Raw genomic sequence first — 22,646 nt, 5'->3', positions numbered from 1 at the left:
TGATTTCTTTCTAAGCTGCTCCTCTGCAGTAGCAGACAGTAGTTCTGCATGTGTAGTGAAATTAGTGTTTATAAATGTTACTATAGTAACTGTATCCGTAGCCACAGGCTGGTAGACTTACCGTTCTGGTTATCTAGTGAGCAGCAAGGTAAAAAGGAAAAAGAGCCATAGTATTTATTGTAAGACAGCCGTGCTCTTGAGGATTCAAGAATGAACTGCAGTAAAAGTATTTTTTGCCTTTATACTAACCAGTTTCTTACTGTATGCAATACTGCAGTGTTTTTCCCATTAGACCCTCATAAACACACCATGAACTGTAAACAAATACTTGGGCATTTAACCAAAGTCAGTATCTGCTTTGTAACAACTTTCATTTTTGATTTTCCTTTAATGCAAGTAAAAACTTTTCAGGCTTTTAAGGACCTAGAAGAATAAGGCGAAAGAATAAAGTTGTTTGCCTAGGCTGTGATCCTGTGAACACTCGCCTGTGCGGCTTCAGACATAAATGCACGCTGAGTGGCCCTAATAAACATCAGTGAAGTTACCTGTGTAAAAATAATAAACATATTTTCAGAATTGAAACCTATAATTCATTTATATGTGGGTGTGCAAACTTAATGCTGGGTTAAATATCATTAGCTTATTGTTTAAAGGAGAAGCTGGTGATTTGAAAAAAAAAAAAGAAAAATACCTATTGGGGGATGTAAAGGCTACAGCAGCTCCCAGAAAAACTAGGAGTCTATGTTCAGGCATGGACATTAAGCGGTCCATAGGAGCCAATATGTTGTTCCAGATGCGCTCTTTGCTTGCAACATTTGCTACTGAGGAAGAGTAGTGGGAAAGCTGAAAGTGAAACTAAGCACTAACAGTTTCATTTTCAAGTCCGAGAGGAAAGTAGAAACCTAACCAGCATAAAAAAATGCAAGCAAAGAGGTTCTTAGGTGGCTGTTACCGTACAGCAGCTATTTGTTATTTTAAAACGTGATTCAGACACTTAAAAAAATAATAAAAAACCCATTAGCTCTTAAATTTAAGAGAAACCGGATTTCCCCCCCCCCCCCCCCGCCTTTAATTTGCTGCGAAGCTTGGGGCAGCGGCTCCTCCACCTTAACAGTCCGTCTTAAAGCACCGGGGATGGCAGCAGCCATCTTACGGGTCGCTGTCACAGCTGCTGGGAAGACCTAAGCCAGCCCCGGCCTCCGCCGCGGGCTCCCCGGGGCCGGGGTCCCCCGGCCCCGGGGAGCCCGCGGCGGAGGCCGGGGGGTCAGGTCTCGACAGTCCTCCCCCGCCCCCCCGTCAACCCCCTGTCGATTTTAAAACCTCAGCCAAAAACACCCCCAAACCCAGCCCTCCCCCTCCCCCTTTTCCATGAAAATACTACAGCGTTTTATTCCAGTCTTTTTTCCTATCATTTAATGAATACGCCAACTCGCCATAGAACCTTATGCTCGAAAATATCCCCAGGAGCTGAGAAGGTGAGGGAAGAGGGAGACCACAGGTAAAGTGTTTTCTCACTCCCCCTCCCAAATACTACGAACTTTGCAGAAGTCTGGAGACATCTTTGCTTGCCCCGTGCAAGGTGGCAAGGCCCTGCGTCTGCGAGAGCTCTTTATGTGCTGGGATTCCCTTCCAAACTAATACTGCTGCTTCAGGTTTACACATCAAAGAGCTGCAGATCCCACGCAAACGCCTAGCCTCAATCCCAACCTTTTAAACCGTGGTGCCACACTATAGAATTGCCATTTGTGGTTTCTCACAGCTCAACCACGTTTTTACATACATCCAACGGAGCGTAACCGCCTCAAAACCGAAGCACTTGCTTCTGTGCATAAAGTGCAGTTTCTGTGGTGGGATCATTTACTTAATTTTAGCTTTCAATTAAAAGATAATCCCTTTAAGACATAAGTTGACCTGCTGTCAACACTTTTTCCTGGACAAAATAAAAAGCAAGCCCCAAAACCTTGACGCGAGGAGCTGAGCAGAGAGTTTTTGAATTCTCCTGCATTCAAAACTGACTGGTACTTATATATGGAACTAGAAATCACCTAGGGAAAAACCGAATCCTTTGAAAGCGGCTGCAAAGTGCACAGCGGGGAAACGCAGCGCGGGCTCACCGGGGTTCAGGAGCGCGGCCGCCCCGCGCTGGCGGCCCGGGCTCAGCGCGGTGCGCGCAGCCAGCGATGTCGCCTCCTTCTAGGGCAACTTTCCCCGCAGCCTCCCGGAGGGCCGGGCTGGCTCCGTAGCGGCTTCCCGCACGCAGCGGGTACCGCCGCCACCCTTTCCGCGGGGGCGCAGGGCAGCGCCCGCACCCGCGCAGCCCCCGCGCAGGGACGCGGGCGCGTCCCCCGCGGTGCGCAGCGGCGGAAGGCGAGTGCCGGCCCCCCCCCGCCCGCCCGCCCGCCCGGCGGGGCAGGAGCCGCCCGCGGAGCGGCGGGTCCCTCCTCCCGCCCCCCCCCCCCCGGGAGCAGCCGGCGGCGGCGCGGCGAAGGGGAGGGTCTAAGGCCGGGCGCACCGCACCGCGCCGGCCGGCCGGACGGGCGGCTGCCGCCGTGCCGCGGGCATGGCGGAGCCTGGCGGCGCCGGGGCCGGGGCGGCGGGCGGCGGCGGGCCGCAGCAGGGCTCCCCGGCCGCCGGGGGGCCGGCCCGCAGCGCCGCCGAGAGCCCCGGGGGGCCCGGCTCGGCGCGCACCGCGGGGAAGAAGGCGCAGCTGCGCGCCGCGCCGCGGGCCAAGAAGCTGGAGAAGCTGGGCGTCTACTCCGCTTGCAAGGTACCCGGCCGCGGGCGCCCACCCGCCCACGGAGGGTGGGGATTGACGGGAGGGAGGCGGTGGGGAAGGGCCGTGCCGGGCGGGGGAGGCGGCCCGGCTGCAGCCCGGCGCTCCCCGCGGAAGTGGCGGCTCCGGCGGTGCCGGTGGATCCCGTTCCCCTCGGAGCTTTCCGGCCGGCGGTCGCAAAAATAAACCCTAAATGCGCCGAAGACGGGACCGCGGGGGGCAGCGCCGCCCTCCTCCTGCCCGAGCCGGCCGGCAGCGGAGGTGCCCGTCCCCGGCGTCCGTCTGTCCGTCCTTCCGCGGGAGGCGGCGGCGGCGGGCGGGGCTGCTCCTAGTGCCGGCGGTAAGCGCTGTGGGTTAACAGCGCTGCCGCAGCTGCCCACCGCGTAAACATCCCGGTGGGGAGCGGGGACACCCGCCTGCCCGGGGAGGCGCGGCCCTCCCCGGCTCCGGCCCGGGGGAGCGCACCCCCGGCCCCGGGCGGGGGGCTGCCTGTCGGCCGGGGCGCGGCGGCGGCCTCGCAGCGCGGAGCTGTTGACATCGCAAAATCCGCTGCCCCGAGCTGGCACCGTCGCCAGCCGCTTTGGCAGAGAAGCGAAGGGGAGCGGCCTCCGGGCTTGGGAAAGTTGTGTCCCCGCCGGTCACGTAGCGCCGTCCCGGTGTCCGGGCCGGCAGCGGGCACCGCCGTCCACCTGCACCCTACCCCGGTGGGGATCTCTTCTCCAGCGCCTGCCCGGCGCTGGCGTCTCATATTCAGGAGAGCTGCCCTGGGTTTCCCTCCACAAGCACTTTGCCTCCACCCGCAATTTTCTTCTTGGTGGGAGAAGCAGGGCTTGCATATTTGTTGGAGGTGGAGGGAGCTTGGTCAGAGCCGTCGCTCCCGCTTTTGGAGGTCTGTGACAACTGGCATTGTCGTCTGTGCGTGTGTGTGCACATGCGGCGTGCAGAGGAGGACCGGTGTGCTCAGAGCATGGGCCGCTGGTTGCACTGCTGCTGTCAGGGCAATTCCTGGATGTGCAGCGGGTCTGACATGTTCAGATTGGCAGTGCTGATGTCAAATCCTCTAGTAATGCCTTCAGCGTGGAAAACAGCTGTTTGAGAAGTATGCATCTTATTTTCTCTGTTCCCTGACTTCGGAGCCTCAAATGGGCAAATGTTAAGTGAAAGTCCAAACTAAATGCTAACGCACACGAGGAAGCATGATAGTATGGCTCTGTAGTCCTGTCTGGTGGTGTGAGGAGCTTTAACTGTATGCTGAAGGCATGGCGCAATGCTGTCATGTGAGGGCAAATTAAGGAAGCCACACACATTTCAACTTCTTCGCTGTTTCCAAACGTGCAGGCACCTCCACTTCAGCTTTGGTGCATACGTGGGACATTGCAAGATTACACTGGTGTCAGTAAGTTAAAAGAGCAGCTAGTGTACTTGAAACTTGGGGCCCTCACTGCAGGCTGGGTGGCATGGTTTGAAGGTTTCCCAGTGCTGAGTGCCCCTTTGCACCCCCATATTTTAATGTTACCAAGACTTGCTGTTAAATGAAGCTGGTTGAGGGGTGGGTAAGATGTTCACAGGCTGTTAGGAGTGCATGTGTGTGTGTGAATTGCTTTTTTTCTTTCCTGGTCGGTTCTTTTTTCTTCCCCTCATGTACCTCCAGATGATTTTTGTGAGGGCAAAAGCCTTCTCCTGAGGTGCTTTGCCCCACAGAGGTAGCTGTGCTGTGAAGAAGTGCAGGCAGCCTTCTCTCCTCCCAAACCCTTTGATTTTTGGGGAACTCACCAGCCCCACATGTACACTGCTGCAGGCGCTTTGTTGGAAGGGAGAGGAGTGCCATTTGGGAAGGGAGGAGGGCACACCGTGGCCTGCCGCCAGCCCTTCTTTCCCTCTCACAAGGCTCCGGTGGTGGGGTATGGTGCGGTGACAGCTCATACTGCCGGTGCTCTGCTGGGGTGTCCTTGCTGGCCCTCTTCTGTGAGAAGTCCTGGGTGCACGCCCCGTTGGCACTCCAGTGATGGATGGAGCGGGACCCATGGCCGGGGACACCCCAGGGCCTCTTCCTCCCGCCGGGATCTAGGCACAGCCACAGCACTGAATGCTGGTCTGTGTGCAGATTAAAATGCAAGACCTACCTTTGCTATTTCACTTCTCTTCAGTAATTCAGTGGCAGGCAGCTTTCTTTCAGGTCTTGAAACAGAAGCAAGTAGACAGACGGGAAGCTTCTTGTAAACTAATCAAGTGGCTTCTCCTGTGGGATAAAGGGGGAAGGATGGAGCAGGGTGGAAGAATGTGTTATTTTTCTTCCTGAACACCTGGCAGGTGCTCCAAAACGGTGCTGCTTGGCTTGTAACAGTAGTGGTTTGCAAGAAACTGTAGCAGTGCAGAGTGTAACTTTGAACTTTTTCTTACTTTGGGTTGCAACTTCTCTTCCATTTATTTTGCATTTCTGTGTGTGAGTGCAAAAGAGTGAGAGAAGGCAAACACACTGTCTCTGAAGGGGACATCTGTATTCATTCAAGTAGTGGCCATACGTGAATCTTGTGTAAATGTACATAAAGCCGTACAAGTTGGAGTGCAGAAAATATGTAATGGCATCCTTAGCGTTGATCACCTTCTCTCACCTAAAATTCATTGCAAAATTCAGCACGCAGAATTTATTAGGAACTTAACCTCAGAGATGCTGTGAGTAGCAGAGGCAGGTAGCTTGTGTTCGCGAGGGATGAAGAGCAGCAGCACAAGAAGGTGGAGAGGTTGATGGCTGTGTAGAGGGTGAGTCTCGCTGATGACAGCAGAAAAGCCAAGCAGAAAAGGGTGGAAGGCACTGCTCTGGGGTAGGGTGCTCAGTCCCCAAGAGGGACCTCCTCGTCTTTCTTCAGCGATCTCTTTTCTTCACGGGAAACACGGACAAAAACTGCTGGCAAAGACATCTTCAGCGTGCACATATTCTGAGCAGAATGAGAGTGAAGTTCAGGGAGCTGCTGCCCAGGCTAGAGAATGTGGGGTTTGTTTCTTTTTCCTGAAAAAGAATTGGGACAGGAGAGTTGTAGCTGTTGAGCTGTTCCACTTGACTTTTTCCCCTGTGAGAAAAGGTCGGGGTGGAAGGGAAAGAACAGGCTCTTCTGTGTAAAAAAACCTTCTTAAATGCCCAAGTTTGGGGGAGGAAGAAAGTGCGTTCTGAATGATAAGATAGATATTAGGAGTTGGCCCAGTTTTCATGACTTTTGGAAGTGCACAGTAGTGCTGTTTGCTGTGCGGGGTTTTCTATTTGGCACTTGCTATATCTGTGCACATATGAATGGCTGCATACATCGTTTTGGTTTTGTCCAGTCTGAAATTGAGCATTAAGTGTGCAAGCTTGCAGCAGTTTTGGATAAAAGCAGCACTGTGTGACTTACACACAGAAATATATTTAATGAAGATGTAGGAGGAAGTCTCTCGGCTTTTTTTTCCCTATTGGTTTACAGTATGTGAAAATACAACTCACTCTCCAGTCTCACTGGGAGTTTTTCTTCTAAACAAGTTGAAACATGTACTATTTTAGTACACTAAATTTTCTGTAAAATTGGTTATTTCTCATTATGTATATCTTACAGTAATGCCTGGATGCTTATAAATATAATTAGAGCCTGGTAACCTAAGGCATATGCACAAGTAGCAGGGAATAAAAGCTCCTTGAAGAAAGACTTTGTGCTTTAGATGAACAAAATGGACAGAGAGCGAGAAGGGTTATGATGAGATGACTTGGCCAGGGCCCTGTGGCAGGTGAGTGAGTGGCAGAGATTGAAGTAAAATCTGAGTCCCAGGCTCCAGACCAGCTGCTGACCCTTGGTAGAGGCACTTCTTCCCACTTCTCATCCTAGAGTGACCTCTGTGGAGTTTTCCTGCTCCTACACATAAAAAAAGAGTTCGTAGGGTAAATATGTACCACTGTTTCTGTAATGAAATTTTATTTTTTCCTGACTTTTATAAGGCAGATTAAGATGAGGCAGACTTGGCTGTATTACTGCTGGACTCTGTACAGTGTGAGTACAGCTCCTCGAAGCTCAACTGGAAATGTATTACAGTTGTTTTCTGCAGAAATGTATAGGAGACATACAAGACATCTAAAGCTTTCTTACGATCATTTTCGTAGTGGGGTGAATCTGTTTTACAATGTCTTACAGGTCCAATTAAAGCATCTTCCTTTAAATTAAATAGGAAATCTACTATTAACTTTACAAGGTGGGAACTGGGCCCCTATTATTAATAAAAGCTTTATGTGGTAGCCTACATCTGTTCTATATGGGAAACTGGAAATACAGGGAATAAAATACTTGGATTGATCAATAAATGAAGAACGTGTCCTTGGAGCTGAACATTGAACTGATTATTTTGTATTGTTAAAGACAAATGGGTCAGCTAACTTCCTGATACGTATGAGTTGCTCTCCAAGCAGTGTCTAACTGTCTGGTTGCTAGATACTGGACATTTGAGTAGGAAAAATATGTATTTTAAATTCATCACTGTATTTGTTATGGTTTGTGTGATGTTCTTTGTTAAAAGCATCAATTTGAGATTACTGCTTGCAGGAAAAAACTTATAGGGTATTTTACATGGCTTTTGTGTTGGGAGGAAGAATATTTTTTTCTAGAGTAATTATGCTGGCTGGAAATAGAAAGATCTGTAATGTTGTGTATATATAATCTGTTGAGTCTGCTTTGCATCTCAGTTACCAAACAGGGCAACCTGTATGATTTTGAGTTGGAAGGAGAGCCCAGCACAACAGCTGTTTTGAAACTCAGTTTTAAAACTGTTGGGGCCTTTTACTTTGTAATTAAGTTAGCTTGAAGTTTGCATGTTCCTATGCTTATTTCACTATCCGAAAAGAGGAGGAATTTTTTAGTCCATAAGTTACTGTAACATTCTTCATTTATTCATTATTATTTAGACACCTGAAACCCACTTAAAAGGGGCCGAGATGTGTAATGTTGTAACTTTCGGGTGCTTCCTTTTTAAATAAAAATTCTAACAGCGTGTGTTAAAATGTGCAGTATTTTTTCACTGTCCATTTTTGACCTGCTATCAGTATATTCAGTATTCTAAAGGAATCAGTAACTTCAGTTTGTCCAGAGTTGCAGTTTTCACTGCCCAGAGCTACTGGACAGTTTGGTCTCCCCCATTGTAATGCTCCACCTAACATGGAAGGGGTCAAAAAAATGATTGAAATTATATTGTACAGTGCAAAACGTACAAAATTTCTGCACTGTTTTTTTTGGGAGGGGACAGGCAACAGTGTGTAATTGTTGTGTTTTATTATGTTGCACTTATCCAATTTTATTAAAAACTGCCAATGAAGATGCAGTGTTTGTGATCCCTGGGCCTGCAAAGGTGACAGTCATTACTTTGCAGGCTTCAGTAAGGCAGAAGTCCCCAACTTTCTCCAGTGGCTTTATCAAAGCTCTGCACATGTCCCAGAAAACAAGGCTCCAAGGACTGGATGTACTAGTTCAAATGCTTCTTTTCTTTCCTCCCCTCAAAACTGTTTTGATCTTAAATTAAGTTTTTGTGGAGGTGAAGTCATACTTTATTTTCTAATGAAAAGCAGATGAGTGACATTAAAAAAAAAGGAAGAAGGAAAGGAAAAAGCTGAAGATAGTCAAAGAAAGGATTGAATGAACAAAACGCTGTGGAAGACTTAAAACAACTCAGCAATTTAAGCCACTGAGGAATGCACATTGAGTATTCACTGCAAAATACTTGCACTGTCAACATCTACAATGAAAGCTTAGTTTTAGAGAGGACCTTTTCGGGTTGTGTTTCCCCTTGGCTAACAGAACATTTATGCTGATTCTGATGTTTTATAGAGAGATTAACGAAAAAACGCCACCCTAGTAGTTGTTTGAGAAAGGTCTCTGGAATAATTTGAACAATACAAATTAACAGCTGCTTCAAAAAGATCTGGCGAGGAAATACTACTGAGGGCAGAAAAAATCTGCCGTTGAACATGCTCTTTATATTCTTCTGTGGGTGGGTTGATATTTATTTTTGGCAGTTTAACTGAGCTGTTATCACGATTCGTACATCTGTTTGTTTGCATCTTTGCTGTTAATTATTGTGTGACACTAAAGTTTGTGTAGTTACTCACTGTTTATAGTTTTTCGGCTTGATAGTAAATATTGTGTGGTGAGCTTCTGTGAAATACTGCTTCCACTCAGAGAAAAAATTCTCAAAAAGCTTGTGCCTAGTTGGAGGGGTTTTTTGGACATGTTTCATTGTGGTATGATTTAAGGCAATTAATAATAAGCATGATATTATGTCAGTAATTTACAGTGTTGAACATTTGTCTGGACAGCTGCATAGGAAGGATCAAATCTTACTTCCCTAAAATAATATTCAATCAATTTTTGTTTGAGAACTTCTTTACGATTTTCTCTTGAATTTTCTTTGGCAAGAATCTCATTTTCTGACAGTTTTTTTTCTGTGACAGTTTCTCTATCCTCGTCTTAACTGCAAAAACTTTCATGGCAACGTTGCCTCTCCCACAAAGCACATGTGGATAGCTTATTTGGCGTTGGTTTTGTATAGCTCAAGATGCTAATTGAAAGTGGGGTTTCACATCATCTCACAGGTGTCCAAAGTCCCCACACCAGGGCAATCCTTGGTTCGCAGGTGTCACTCAATCACTGATCTCTCTTTCTAGTCATTAAACTTTAAGAGGTCCTGTAGGTCTGGATAACAAACAAAAGTAAAACTGGCTCAATGCCTGTGAAACTGTAAGAGACGGTTTCTGCTGTAAAGTAACATCGGGCCTTCTTCACTTCTCTGCCAATCATATTACTCATAGAAAACATGATAGAAAAATAACATAAAATTCACCATAAATCCATCCAGATTGCATTTTATGAGACTTTAAAAAAAAAAATAAATTGTTTTAATCTTCCCCCCATTTCATACTGAAACCTCCCTGATGCCAGATGATAAATACATGGAGTGGCAGGCATTCTGCACCCACGCAGCGAGTTTGGAGAGCCAAGGGGGTTCAGGCGATGCAGGTTGGCCCCTTTCCAAGGGAAGTACATGGAAGTGGTTTTGCTGGGCACTTGCAGGTGGATTTCTGAGTCATCCTGGTGGCTCTGGGTGCTGAAAATGCCACTCACACCCCTTTGTACCTGCCAGACTGCCCCAGGCGCAGGCAGAGGCCATGGCACCTGGGGCCAGGAGCCCAGCCGGATAAATACTTAAGCGTCAGAGATGGTAAAAACATCATGTGGTGCTCAGCAAACTGCAGGCAGCAGTTTTCTTGGTGCTCAGGTTGCTGAATATTGAAATTAGTTTGGAAGAACAATTTACCATCAATCTACAAAGCTGTCAGTCTTAGGAACTCTCAAGCTGTGTTCCTTTCTGCTTCTCCTGGGTGCTTCTTCCTTAGGTAAGATGGGATTTAGAAACATAAAAGGAAAATGAAATAGGTTCCTGAAATAGATTGCATTAAATATATTCAGAATCGGTTTTGAAAAATGACACATTAGTGCTGGATATATTAACATTACAATATTTCCTACTAAGGTTGTTTCAGTCATAAATATTATGCAGCGGTTGGCATACTTTCCTCACTGAGGTCTTGGCACTGCAAATTCATGAGTTTCGTGTTACAGCCCAGTGCACAGATATCTCTGAACTGTAGAAAAGCACACTTTCCTTCCGATTAGATCTTCAAATAAGAGTATGACTGATATTAGAAGCACTTTACCATCAGAATAACTAAGATCTTTTGGATATGCAGAAGAAAATCTCCTCTTATAAAGCTGCTCTTTGGATAACTAGAATTGGTACTTCAAACTTCTGAATGATTTGAGACATGATTACCAAAGTCACAACCTCGCCCTTCATGGTCACCCCTTTTAGCTGCAGTCTATCAGTGATGTTTCACACTCGGTGAGCGTAAATAAACTTTCCAGGGTTAGCAGCAGGTTGCATTGGTATTGTCACTGTCTTTGGCATCCGTTGCTTTTGTGGCCAAGGCTTGCTTTGGACAGCTTTCTCCAATAGTGTGTGGTTATTGTTTGCCTATTTCAGTATTTAGTTAACCCTTCGTGGGTTGTCATGGGTTTGTTTTTAGTTGCATGATTCCTTGTTGCCAGTATAGCTGATAAGGCAGTGTTAAATGTGTTGCCTGTTAAGATAACCTGTTTGTGTTTAAATCATGAAAACCATCTCAGTGGCAGGATCTGTACATGTTGATATACCAGTAAATGTTTGAATACTTCTTTCACTAGAGTGAGGGCTTTCTGTGAAGGAATTAGCCAGAGTTTGTGAATGTATTTTTCCGAGCACAGTTTGCCTGCCAGAACTGTGTTAATCTGTCTGTTTGGGATACTATTCTATTTCTGATTATTTCTAGAAAATAAAGTCTAGCTCTGTGGTAGCTAAAAAAGCAAAAACAAACAAAGCAACAACAACAAAACACCCTGAAAATCCCCCCCCCAAAAACATCAAAACAAAACAAAAAAACAACTTGTAATTAATAATGTTACTTTTTATTGCTTTTGAAATAACACCGTTTCAGCAAGTTCCTGTGTTTTACAGTGTTGATCGATATCCCCTTTGCTTTGATTTCAGGCTGAGGAATCCTGTAAATGCAATGGCTGGAAGAACCCCAACCCGCCTCCCACGCCCCCCCGGGCAGAGCTGCAGCAGGCGGTTGTCAGCCTCGCTGAACCCTGCCGCAGCTGCAGCCACACGCTGGGTAAGCTTTTGCCTTTTTCCTGCAGTCCACGTGCCTATACCCAGAAATCTCTACTCTTGTGAGACCCAAGTCAAGATGCCATGCCAAGACCTAGAAATGGGGGTTACCATTTGACATAAATGTCAATAACTTAGATTAAAATATGTCGGAAATATCCTAAAATGAGTTTTGAAAAAATTGAACTAAGGTACAACTTCTAACAACCCAGACATTCTAAGTTGTTAAAATGCAAAAACACTGTTAAGCTACTGTCGTGGTTTAACCCCAGTCAGCAGCCAAGCACCACTCAGCTGCTCCCTCACACCCTGACACACACACCCCCCCCCCGCCTCCCCCTGCTCCCGGTGGGATGGGGAGGAGAATCGGGAAAGAAGGCAGAACTCGTAGGTTGAGATAAGAGCAATGTAATAACTAAAGTAAAATAAAATGTAATACTAAATAATAATAATAAAAATATAATAATAATAATTGTAGTGAAAAGGAATATAACAAAAAAAAGAGAGAAATAAAACCCAAGAAAAGACAAGTGATGCACAATGCAATTGCTCACCACCCGCTGACCGATGCCCGAGCAGCGATCCACCCCTCCCAGCCAACTCCCCGCTGTTTATATACTGGGCATGACGTTCCATGGTATGGAATACCCCTTTGGCTCGTTCAGGTCAGCTGTCCTGGCTGTGCTCCCTCCCAGCTTCTTGCACACCTGCTTGCTGGCAGAGCATGGGAAACTGAAAAGTCCTTGGCCTAAGATAAGCGCTACTTAGCAACAACTAAAACATCAGGGTGTTATCAACATCATTCTCACACTAAATCCAAAACACAGCACTGTACCAGCTACTAAGAAGAGCGTTACCTCTGTCCCAGCTGAAACCAGGACAGCTGCCCATAACAATTTTAATACTTTGTGTAACATATGCGTTAACCTCACATTGTTTTATCTGTCAGCTGCCTTAGTTACAACGTGAATGACTCTGTAAGCTGTATTCTGTTTTCTTACTGTAGAATAAACTATAAAATATTCTTGAACATTGCTAAAGCAGGTACTCTTACCTACAAAAAGAACTGTGCCTTTTCTGTGTCACAGAAAATAATACTGAGGTTGTACATCTTAGCATTGTCTAAGTTATTGTGCAGACAGCTTGCATATCTTGGAAGCAACTGCTCAAAATCCACTGTTAAATACTGCTGTGGTGTTTTGTTTTTTTTTTTTTTCCCCAGACTAATAATAAATAATGATTTGTTACTCACATAGCCTGAAAAAGAATGGTGAATCACTGTATTTTTTTTTAAGAATTTGTGCTTATCCAAAATAAAAGCTGATGACTTTTTCTGTATACGTTAGCAAATATTGGATAAAAGTTGAGCTAAAATAAAAGTCAGAATTAATTGAAAATAACCAGTTGCTATTGAGTTTTTGTTGATGTCCAAAACTTAGGACAGTGAAATAAGAAAAAGGAAATCTAAAACCTTCACAAAGGATCTTTTTTTTTTTTTTTTTAACTTTTGAAAATAATGTTGTACTTGTGTGGAATACTTTTTTTTTTTTTTAAATGGGCATTTATTTCTGTTTGTATTCTCTTTTCTTTTTATGCTCTCATTACATTTGATCTATTTCTGGGCTTTTCAGCAGATTTCTTTCCTTTTGTGATATCCCAGATCTCTGGGTTTGCTTGCAGGAGAAGATTAACAAATACGTAGTATCACAGATAGTTCGGTTGCTTTAGCCAAGTTTCAGCCTTTCATCATGCAGCTTCTCAGTGCTGCTTTTGGTTATGCAGTTAGGGTAGTTTGTGTTACCCGTCCCTTTCATTCCTGGCCTTTGAAGATAGAGGGGTTTTTTTGTTTGGGGTTTTTTTTTTTTTTCAGTCTTACAAGATGTTGTGTCTGTCAGTTCCTGGTTCTTCAGCAGAATTTGTGGATGCTATGTATTTTGTAGGAAAACTCAGCTCTTCTAAAGGCTGAGGCTGTTTTTGGTCTATTAAAAAATCTTAAATCGCTTGTTAGCTAGGGAACCAGGGAAAACCTCTACTGTAAAACCAGTACCAGTGAAATGTACCTTATGGAACAAACTGTATTTTTATTTATTGCTCTTTTTAGAAAAGGTAAAGCTTCTTATTCTTCCGACTGTAGCTAATGAGGATGATGTTTCATTTGAAATAACTGAAATTAATTGCTGTCTGCTTCCTCATACTACTGGCAAAAATATGTCTTTCAGTGGTGTTTTCCAAGATAATTTTCCTATTCATCTCCTCCACATTAGCGTGTTCCTGCTGAATGCCTTTAAAACCAGACTGACCACAAAGTGTGTAGGCTTCAGATTATCATCTGCGCTGCATTTTCTCTTCCTCGGAGAGCCATTGAAATAGCGATGTAGAAATTCCTGTAGTGGTTGAAGCCATACCTGATGTAAAATGTAGGATGTTCGGGTTTTTTGCCTTTTTTTAATTTATTATTTTCTTCTAAAGGTAATCTTAGACATTAGTCTTGCTTCAGACATCTCTTTTTGGGGGTATGGTTCAATCTTCAAGCCAGTGCAGTTTTTGGTGCATAAATCTGTTTGGCAGTGCATATTAGCTTATCGAGCTTATTTCTGTCTACTTACCTACAACTCATATTCTTCTATTTGTGGCTTAGCCCCACAGCTTGGCTCAATACTGCATTTTTAATGAGTATTTCTTTTATTTGGGTGACGTATTGGGTCACTACCATAACACTGTGAAGGGGTGACTGAATTGGGTGCTGGGAGAATTCACTCTCCACCAGCCTCAAGACCAGGTGTTACATAGTCAGAGGCTCTTTGCTCTTTTATATTTGATTGGTTTCTCCTGTGTTACAGTGAGCATTTTCCTGTTGGTAAACATTTTCAGTCTTGAGTCACTTTTAAAACTAGTTAGTTAATGTGCTAGTACACTATATACACACTTAGTCTCTCTTTTTTTCCCAGCACTGCCTTCAGTTCCTGCTATGCACCTTCACGTAGCGTATCTGGGTATTTCTTGGTTTGCCTGTCCTATATACATTACTAGTGTTTTTATGTACACACTGATTTTGAGATAGCCTGTGGAAACACTCCTCATTAATCTGTTTTCTCACTGCTCCTAATTCATACACTCAAGTACTTGGTTATTGAAGTTGCACAACTAAAATAATTAACTTGCTATTTTTCAGGTCTTCATATCATTGCATTGGCCTTGCTCTTTCTGCTTGCTTTCTTCTGCATGCTGTAGCAACCTATACTTGTGATTTTTTTGATTTTTATTTTTTTATTATTTTTTTGCAAGCATAACAGCAGCTGAGGAAGGGTATACTGGTTGGGCAATGCAGATGAATGGGACTGTGTAACTCTAGTCAAGAGTAACGCAGTATTTGACGTTAGCGTACTAAACCTTTGATTTTAATAAAAGGTTTACTAATGGCCACAAGAATTTGGGAACGGGCTGTGAACATATGAAGAAAGATAGTTTGCTGGGGTGATGCACAAACATTCGTGACTCTACAGTAAATGGTAACCAGTAGTAAATACATGCTGGTAAAACACTTATGTTACTTTTAGATTCACCGTATGGGTAATAATTCTCTAGTTTAATAAAATGTTTAAATACGGCCACTAAATAGTCAAGGTAACTTTCAGTATTGTTATGGAAACTGCATGGAAATGGCTTCTTATGCTGATGTTTTATTCATTTGTTAGTTGAGTGCAAGGTTTCTTTAGTATGTTATCAATTTCTAATGCAATTCTCATCTAGGAGAGTATTTATTACTTTTACAAGATCAGAACAGACAGCTGGGAATATTAAACCTTCATATCTGGCTCAAGGACAGAAATGAAATTGTTTTACTCTGCCCAGAATGTTGAACATTTGTCCTTATAGAAAGCTCATGGTGGCCATCCCCCTTTCTATTTATTAGACACTATATTATAAATGTTAATTTAAGTGGAAACAATTGCTGGCATCTTTTTAACGTTCTGAGCTACGGTGTCCTTTTTACTTGAAGCTGCACGAATTTATTGAATTCAAACGTTTTGGCAGGTGTCATACCAAACTTCCCAAAACAAACCATCTTTGCTGAGTGGCCAATAAATATGATTGTTTTCAAGTGTTATTTCTCCCCACTTCCTCCTCCTCTAAGGAATCAGATTTATGTTGAAAATTTCTTACCAGTCCTAATCACATTGGCATATTTAAGATAATATAATAATTAGCTAAGAAGTAAATATTGATAAAAGTTATTAAAATATAGAAAAACTAATATGCCCAACCTTTTAAATAGTTTTCCTTTTCTTTTAAAGGATATTTTCCTGTCCTTTCAGAGGAAAGGATATGCATACCGTGTGCATTGCCCTGAGTCAGCGAAGATCGTTGTGTTTTGTAATGCAAATACCTTCTTTCTGGGAATTGACTTTTTGTTTTAAATTGCCTTCTCTCTTCCTGCGGCCAGTTGTTCAAGCCAGCTTGAAATGAATGTCCCGCTTCATGCATACAAACCTCAAGCTTTTGAAAATTACAGATGTGGGACCGTATTTACCTTTGGATATGATAAAAGGGAGTTTGTCACTTGGAAATTATGATACGTTGAAAGATGCTTTTTTGTAAACTTCTGAACAAATGAGCATGTAGAATCTGCAAAAGCTTTGTTAATATAGTGTGCACAAAGCATAGTTTGACGTTACGTGATATGAAAGTAAGAGACTTAGCCAATAATGTCTGGTTTAAAACAAAAAGCCTATTTACAGAGCTGATTTTTTTTTTTTTTACTCTTCATAGAATAAGGTGCTACTTGCATCAACACCTGGATTGCCTAATTTATGGGAATTATGGATTTATTTTCTTTAGTCAGGAAACCTTGTCTCAAAAGCATAGCTCTTGGACAAAAAAGTATGTAGTTATTTATATATTGTAACATATTAATACAGACAGGACTTGTGTGGTCTGTTTTAAGTGTTAACAGACACTGTGATTCCAACCAGCTGTTGTTCTTCTGCTGTGGGATTTGCCACCACTGGACTACCTTTACAAATTGCTCCGATGTGACACATATTTCAGTTACCTCTGATAAGACGTTCGGTTTAAATAGGTTATTACAGGATCAATGCCTTTACCATTATGGCTTAGTTTGAGATATCCGGGGGAATACTTGTGCTATTGGTTCTCTCAGTAGGCTTTTTACAGGTTTGGATTTTTATTTCATTTAGCTGCTCATGTTTCTCACCTGGAGAATGTGTCTGAAGAAGAAATGAATAGGCTCCTGGGGATTGTATTGGATGTGGAATATCTGTTTACCTGTGTCCACAAAGAAGAAGATGCAGACACCAAGCAAGTTTATTTCTACCTGTTCAAAGTAAGCTGAACTTGTGTAGTATCTTCTCAGATTTTTCACTCTCTGACACATAAGCGAATTTCACTGCCCCTCATGCGTGTATTGACTTTATCTGGTGAGACTTTTTTCTCTAGTGTGAGAGAAAAGTATGGGCTAGATGTTCTGGTACTTGCAGTGCACCGTATCTTACTCCAAAAGTCATCCAGATGATTGAGGAGCTGACCCTGAGTCCCATCTATAAGCTGCGCAACCTGCAAGCCTTGCCATCTTCACTTACACATTGGGAAAAGTCAGTTGACATAAATGCTAACTTAGCTGCCTACATTTGCTCAGGGAAGCCTCTTCTATACATTTCAAAGAAGGTGAATTCACAGTGAAGTTTACTAGCTATAAATTTAGATGACTAAACAAGCAGATATATAGCCAGGAGATTTTCAACACTGTTTGCAGTGTGTTGTGCACCTGTGACTTCCCTTGACCCTTTGTATGCAAATATGCTAATTTTTAAAAAATCTGTATATTTTTAACAGCTTTTGAGGAAGTGCATTTTACAGATGGGAAAACCTGTAGTAGAAGGATCTTTGGAAAGTCCCCCGTTTGAGAAACCTAGCATTGAACAGGTAAACAGTCAAAATGTGGGTTTGGCTGGTGTGGGGTTTTTTTGGTTTGGTGGGGTTTTGGGGGGTTGGTTTGTTTGTTTGTTTTGGGTTTTGTTTTTTTGTCTTTTTGTAAACGTAGGCACTGGTTTTGAAAACATGGCATTTTAGGCAGTCTGCAGATGTTTCTGTGTATTACTTAAAACAAAGTAGGGGACTGTAGGAGATCGCCACTACTTCTCCTTTAGTGTTGGTACAATAGTTACATTATTTGACTTCTCTCATCATTCAGCTTATGCTTTTGTGGTTTTAGAGAATGAACTTAAAATACTACTTTTATGTGTGGCGGTTCTAATCTTTCTTTGTTTCAAGTGATGAAAAATGCTGTTGAAGTTTTGAAATCCAATATTAAAATGGCACTTGTCTTCTGTAAATCAATGAAAATGTTACAATCCAATTCAGTGAGATCATAGCCTTCTGTTTCAAAGGGTGCACAACAAAAAACAAAGCCGAAACCAAAGAATAACTGAGGCTTTTGTAACTCTCAATGCATGAAGAACATATGACAAATTCAGATTTGGTTAAGCAAGCTCATGAGAATGCACTTTTGGCACACAAGTGGGCCCATTAGCTCCAGTGAGACCAAGCAGAGGCTCACATACCTTGCTGAAACAGGAGCTCAGTGTTTTCCCATCAGTGGATGAATGGATGCTTTATTGTTAAACAGCGTATTTTAAATGTGAAGGCTGTTATGTGTAGTAATTATTTCCTTGCAACTCTCACTTCTTAAAATTTAGGAAAATCAAAACATTTTATTGGTGAATTTCTCAGAAGTCTTCGCCTTAAGTTCTCCTTTAGTTTGAATATAAACAAAGAATAAGTGTATGTAATCTCCATACACTCCTAGTCCTTAAAATACACTATTAAAAAGGTTTTGTACAATATAATTTTTTGTCACATTCTTCATACTGTTCAATTTGCTTAAGAAAGTAAAGCGTAGAGATGAAAGGGTAATTCTTCTTACAGTTTATTTTGAAATAATTTTCCCTTAAAATAGACTGATATTTTCAATTCTGTTTTTAGCAGTTCAGCAACTCAATAACACAAAATTCTTTGCTAAGCAAGAGTATTATAGTTGATTTATAATATATATGTATTGCAGCACTTTTAGTCACACATTTTAATTGTCTTCAGTAGTTTTTTTTTAAAATGGACAGTATACAAATTGCAATGAGGGGACATACTTGTGAAATACTGGCACTTCTTGAAGAAATAATATGATGTGTAGACACAAACTTCACTGGAAGTCCACAAGCCCTAGTCTACTATTTAAAAGTAGTTGGAGAGGTTTGTAGGTGATACTTGATGTACAGAGAAAATAAATTATGCAGCATGGTTATCAGCAAAATCGTGCATATGTGAGCATATAGAAGAAAGCCTACTGGATCTTTCTCTGTTCCCTGGCAAAGTTTTTTACTTTGAGAAGCAAGGAAAAATAAAGAATTTTCCTTCTCTCCCTTTAAGTCAGCTGCTGGAGGTGGATAGAATAAAAATATCTGGATGTACCTGCTGCTGTGTACAGGGGAACCAGCTTGTGGCAGCTACACGAGTAGCTGAGCAAGGACTTAATGGTCTGGTATTTGTTTTGTTTCCCATGTAATGCAAGTTCAGGGTTAATAAACATAAAGTGAGGAATGTTCGAGGACACCTCTACAAAAATTATGGCTAAATAATTAAACATAATTTTCTTCTGTTTTAAGGGTGTGAATAATTTTGTGCAGTACAAATTTAGCCACTTACCCTCAAAGGAGAGGCAAACAATAGTGGAACTGGCTAAAATGTTTCTGAACCGCATTAACTACTGGCACCTGGAGACACCTTCTCAGCGAAGACTAAGATCACCCAATGATGATATTGCGGGGTATAAAGTGAATTATACCAGGTAACGCTGCTTTTGCTTGTTACAAGTCTTGCTTACAACACACTTGAGGAATACACCAGTACCTGTACGCCATAGGTGCAGCTTGTGAATTTTTGCAGTCCTGGAGTTTATATGAAAACCTGAGGATTTTAGTGAGAGTATATCAGAGTTTCACATGCATCCTTGTGTTTTGAGGTGTGCTTTATCAGCCAAGAACAGGGAGTAGAGGTCGCAAACATCTGTATCTAACACTGCTTTTGCACGTCCTGTGTTTGCAAAGTTGCTCTCAGTCTTCTTAAGATATGAGCCTTATGTAAGATCCTTATTTCATGTACTAAAGATTCAGGCAATTCATTATTCAACTTGAGGAAAAAAAAAAGATAATATTAAGCATTGTAAAGCGTCACATTTTGAAACAAAATAATGGAAGATTTGAAAAATTAAAATAATTTTGTAAGTGCTTGAATGCTAAATGGTGAATAGATATTATTAGGTTCCTTAAAATGATAGTTCTTGTTATGACCTTTTAATACGTTGTCAGAATTCAAAGGAATAGCATAGACACTGGGGGAAGAAGAGCTAGGATAAAAAGCCGGGTCTGTCTTTAATTTTGCTTTTCTCGTACCAATAGTGCAACGCCTTTTTCAGTTAGCGCGGAGACAGCAGTTAAGGTTCCTGCCAGTGCAGGCAACAGTTAACGTGCTGCCTGTGAGCGCAGGCAGCAGTTAGCCAACGTCTCTGTCAGCACACTTGTTCCCAGGAACGGCCAGGGACACTTCTGGCTGAGGACAAGCACTGCCTTCTGCCTGCTTTCCTGGTGGCCTTTCCTCTGACAAACCTCAGCTCTGTGAAGGAGAACAGCAAACCCTGGTGTGAGTTGAGACCGTGGCTGGTGATATGGCAGACTGCGCTGTGTCTGTGTCCTACTGGGATGGTCTCAGATGACCTGTCACCTCAAATAAGTACCTGGCGTAAAGGACAGTTACTGATAATCCATGGGGCTCCTAAGACCATGTTTGGTGGGTCATTGATCTCCATTTGTTTGTGATACAGATGTCAGATAGCCAGGGTTGGTTGGAGTCAACTTTTATTAGGAATCAGTAGCTAGCATTGGCTCTGGTTGGTGACTTTTTTTGTTAATCATTTTGTCACTTGTGGTTTCTCAAACCTTCCTGCCCACAAGTCCCTAAGGTTCCCTCCGACCCAAAGTGCCGCCTCTTTCCATCTGATCTAATGTGTCATTGTGAGCTTCTCCCTTCCGTGGTGTTCGAGGCACTGCTCAGGGTGCTGAGGAAGCTGCTGTGCACCACGGGTGCACCTCGCGAATTCTTACAGTCACTGATTTCATTTGAAAACCTGATGATTTGAGTGAAACTGTATCAGAGTTTTGCACACATCCTTGCGTTGTGAGAGGTATGCTTTATCAGTCAAGAACAGGGAGTAGAGGTCTGCAAACAGCTGTATCTCACAACTCTTTTGCAACTCTTGTGTTTGCAAAGATTAAGACACAAGAGTTTGGGAGAGCATTTTGAGACAGGCTGTACTTTAGGTCTGGATGAGAAAACCCGTACAGGATCCAGCACAGTCTGTTTGCATCCAGTTCTTAACATTTTCTTTTCATTGTTGGAGCTTTCATAATGGTTGTGGTCTGATTCTGCTAAAGTTACAGATACCATTGACTGTTCACTTACACGCAGATACCGAAATGTTGTTTATAAAATTAACAGATACTGTGACGTACATAGTGTACTCTTGATTTACCTCTTCAGTACCATGATCCCTTGTCCAAGAAGACTAACGTGACATGCTATATTTTCATATGTACTTCTTAATGCAAAACTCGTTACGGAGGGAGTTACTGGTAAATGAAAGAGTATCAAGTCAGGGTGTAATGGGAAGAAGCCAGCTGGTGGGAGACCAGGGTGGGAGTCCAGTCAGACTGGGATGGAGCTAGTTAAAAGTGTCACCCCTTTAGCATCTATGTGGGGAAATGTAGAAGTTTAAAGAGGGGAAAATGGGCCAGGCTAAGGGTCTCTGGAGTCGCAGGCAGGAGTCGTGAGAGGCTGAATGAATGAGCTGTGGAGAAAATCCCTGACATCAACATGAATTTTATGTGATCTATGATTATTGTCTGGAAAAAGAGTGCTTTGTGGAAACTAGATGGCAGAGAAAAAGAATATATGGAGACTTAAAAGTACTTGGCTGTCATTTCTTTAAAAAACTGGGCAATATAAATGCTGCTTAACTCTGTCCAGACTTGATGTGGAACTGATTTACATGTTCATAGAGCTCTCAGCTGTGTTATAAGTGATGTGGTTAGTGGTTTTATTGCATTAATTCATGTGTTAGACAGTGATAATTATCTGGCTTTTTTCCCCTTTACAGGTGGCTTTGTTATTGCAATGTCCCTCAGTTTTGTGACAGTCTACCTCGGTATGAAACCACCCAGGTTTTCGGTAGGACATTGCTTCGCTCCGTTTTTACTGTAATGAGACGGCAACTGCTGGAGCAGGCCAGGCAAGAAAAAGACAAGCTTCCTCAAGAGAAACGAACGCTAATCCTCACCCATTTTCCAAAGTAAGGGGTCGCAATGTGCCTGCATTCAAGGTTAACCAGTAGTATGCAACTTTGGCATGGAAATGGAAAAGTTACCTGCAGCTTAAAATAATTTCTCCTTTTATTCAGTAACGAGTAGATACTGCAGCTTTCTTTTCTGCCATAGCTTGAATTCGTGTATTTTATGTACACAACCACTTGTTTTATTTTGTCCTAGGGCTTTACTTTATAAAAAGGATTATTCATCTTGCTGGGGGATTGTGCTTATTGCCTATTAACAGGTATTGTTGGTCACTTACTTTCTTGTTCTGTAGTCCTTGGAAGCAACATAGGTCCAATCTCCAAAAACGTATGCTCGCTTCTGCTTTTGTGATGGAGCAGTAGAAAAGGGAGTGTTGTGCTAGGGTTTATATACACCTAAGAATTTCAGTTTAATTCCACATTGTAATAGGGAACAAAGTAGTCACCCCACCACCAAAAGAGATGTGTTCATTTGACAAAGAAGAGAGTAGTCAGTATAAAGCTGCATCAGTGAATCCTAAACTCATGAATTTCATATTGAGTACCTGTTCCAGTACTAGAATATTGATGACGATCTCTCACAATTAAACAACAATAATTACATATTGGGGTATGTGGGAGAAAGACTTGTCTCGAAACATGCTCAACTTTGACAGTCCTTAATTTCAAACATTTTACTGGTGGTCAAGGGAGGCAGTGGTGACAGGATCATTCATTGTATGCTTCCTGTTAAAATAGTGTATC

General features: G+C 42.9%; 1 protein-coding gene across 1 annotated transcript in view; it reads left to right on the top strand.

The window, feature by feature from the left end:
* Window positions 1–2,560: 2,560 nt before the first annotated feature.
* KAT2B (lysine acetyltransferase 2B) overlaps window positions 2,561–22,646 on the top strand; it is a 45,902-nt gene continuing 25,816 nt past the window's right edge. Inside the window, exons 1-6 of the mRNA XM_050890814.1 lie at window positions 2,561–2,767; window positions 11,363–11,489; window positions 16,684–16,829; window positions 17,339–17,428; window positions 19,165–19,346; window positions 21,711–21,902. Coding sequence (XP_050746771.1) covers window positions 2,561–2,767; window positions 11,363–11,489; window positions 16,684–16,829; window positions 17,339–17,428; window positions 19,165–19,346; window positions 21,711–21,902 — 944 coding nt within the window. The remainder of the gene's footprint in view (window positions 2,768–11,362; window positions 11,490–16,683; window positions 16,830–17,338; window positions 17,429–19,164; window positions 19,347–21,710; window positions 21,903–22,646) is intronic.

The sequence above is a fragment of the Gymnogyps californianus genome, chromosome 2 (genome assembly GCF_018139145.2).
Source record: "Gymnogyps californianus isolate 813 chromosome 2, ASM1813914v2, whole genome shotgun sequence".
Classification (NCBI taxonomy): Eukaryota; Metazoa; Chordata; class Aves; order Accipitriformes; family Cathartidae; genus Gymnogyps; species Gymnogyps californianus.
Note: the sequence above shows the minus strand (reverse complement) of the source record. Positions and strands in the feature narration are given on the sequence as shown.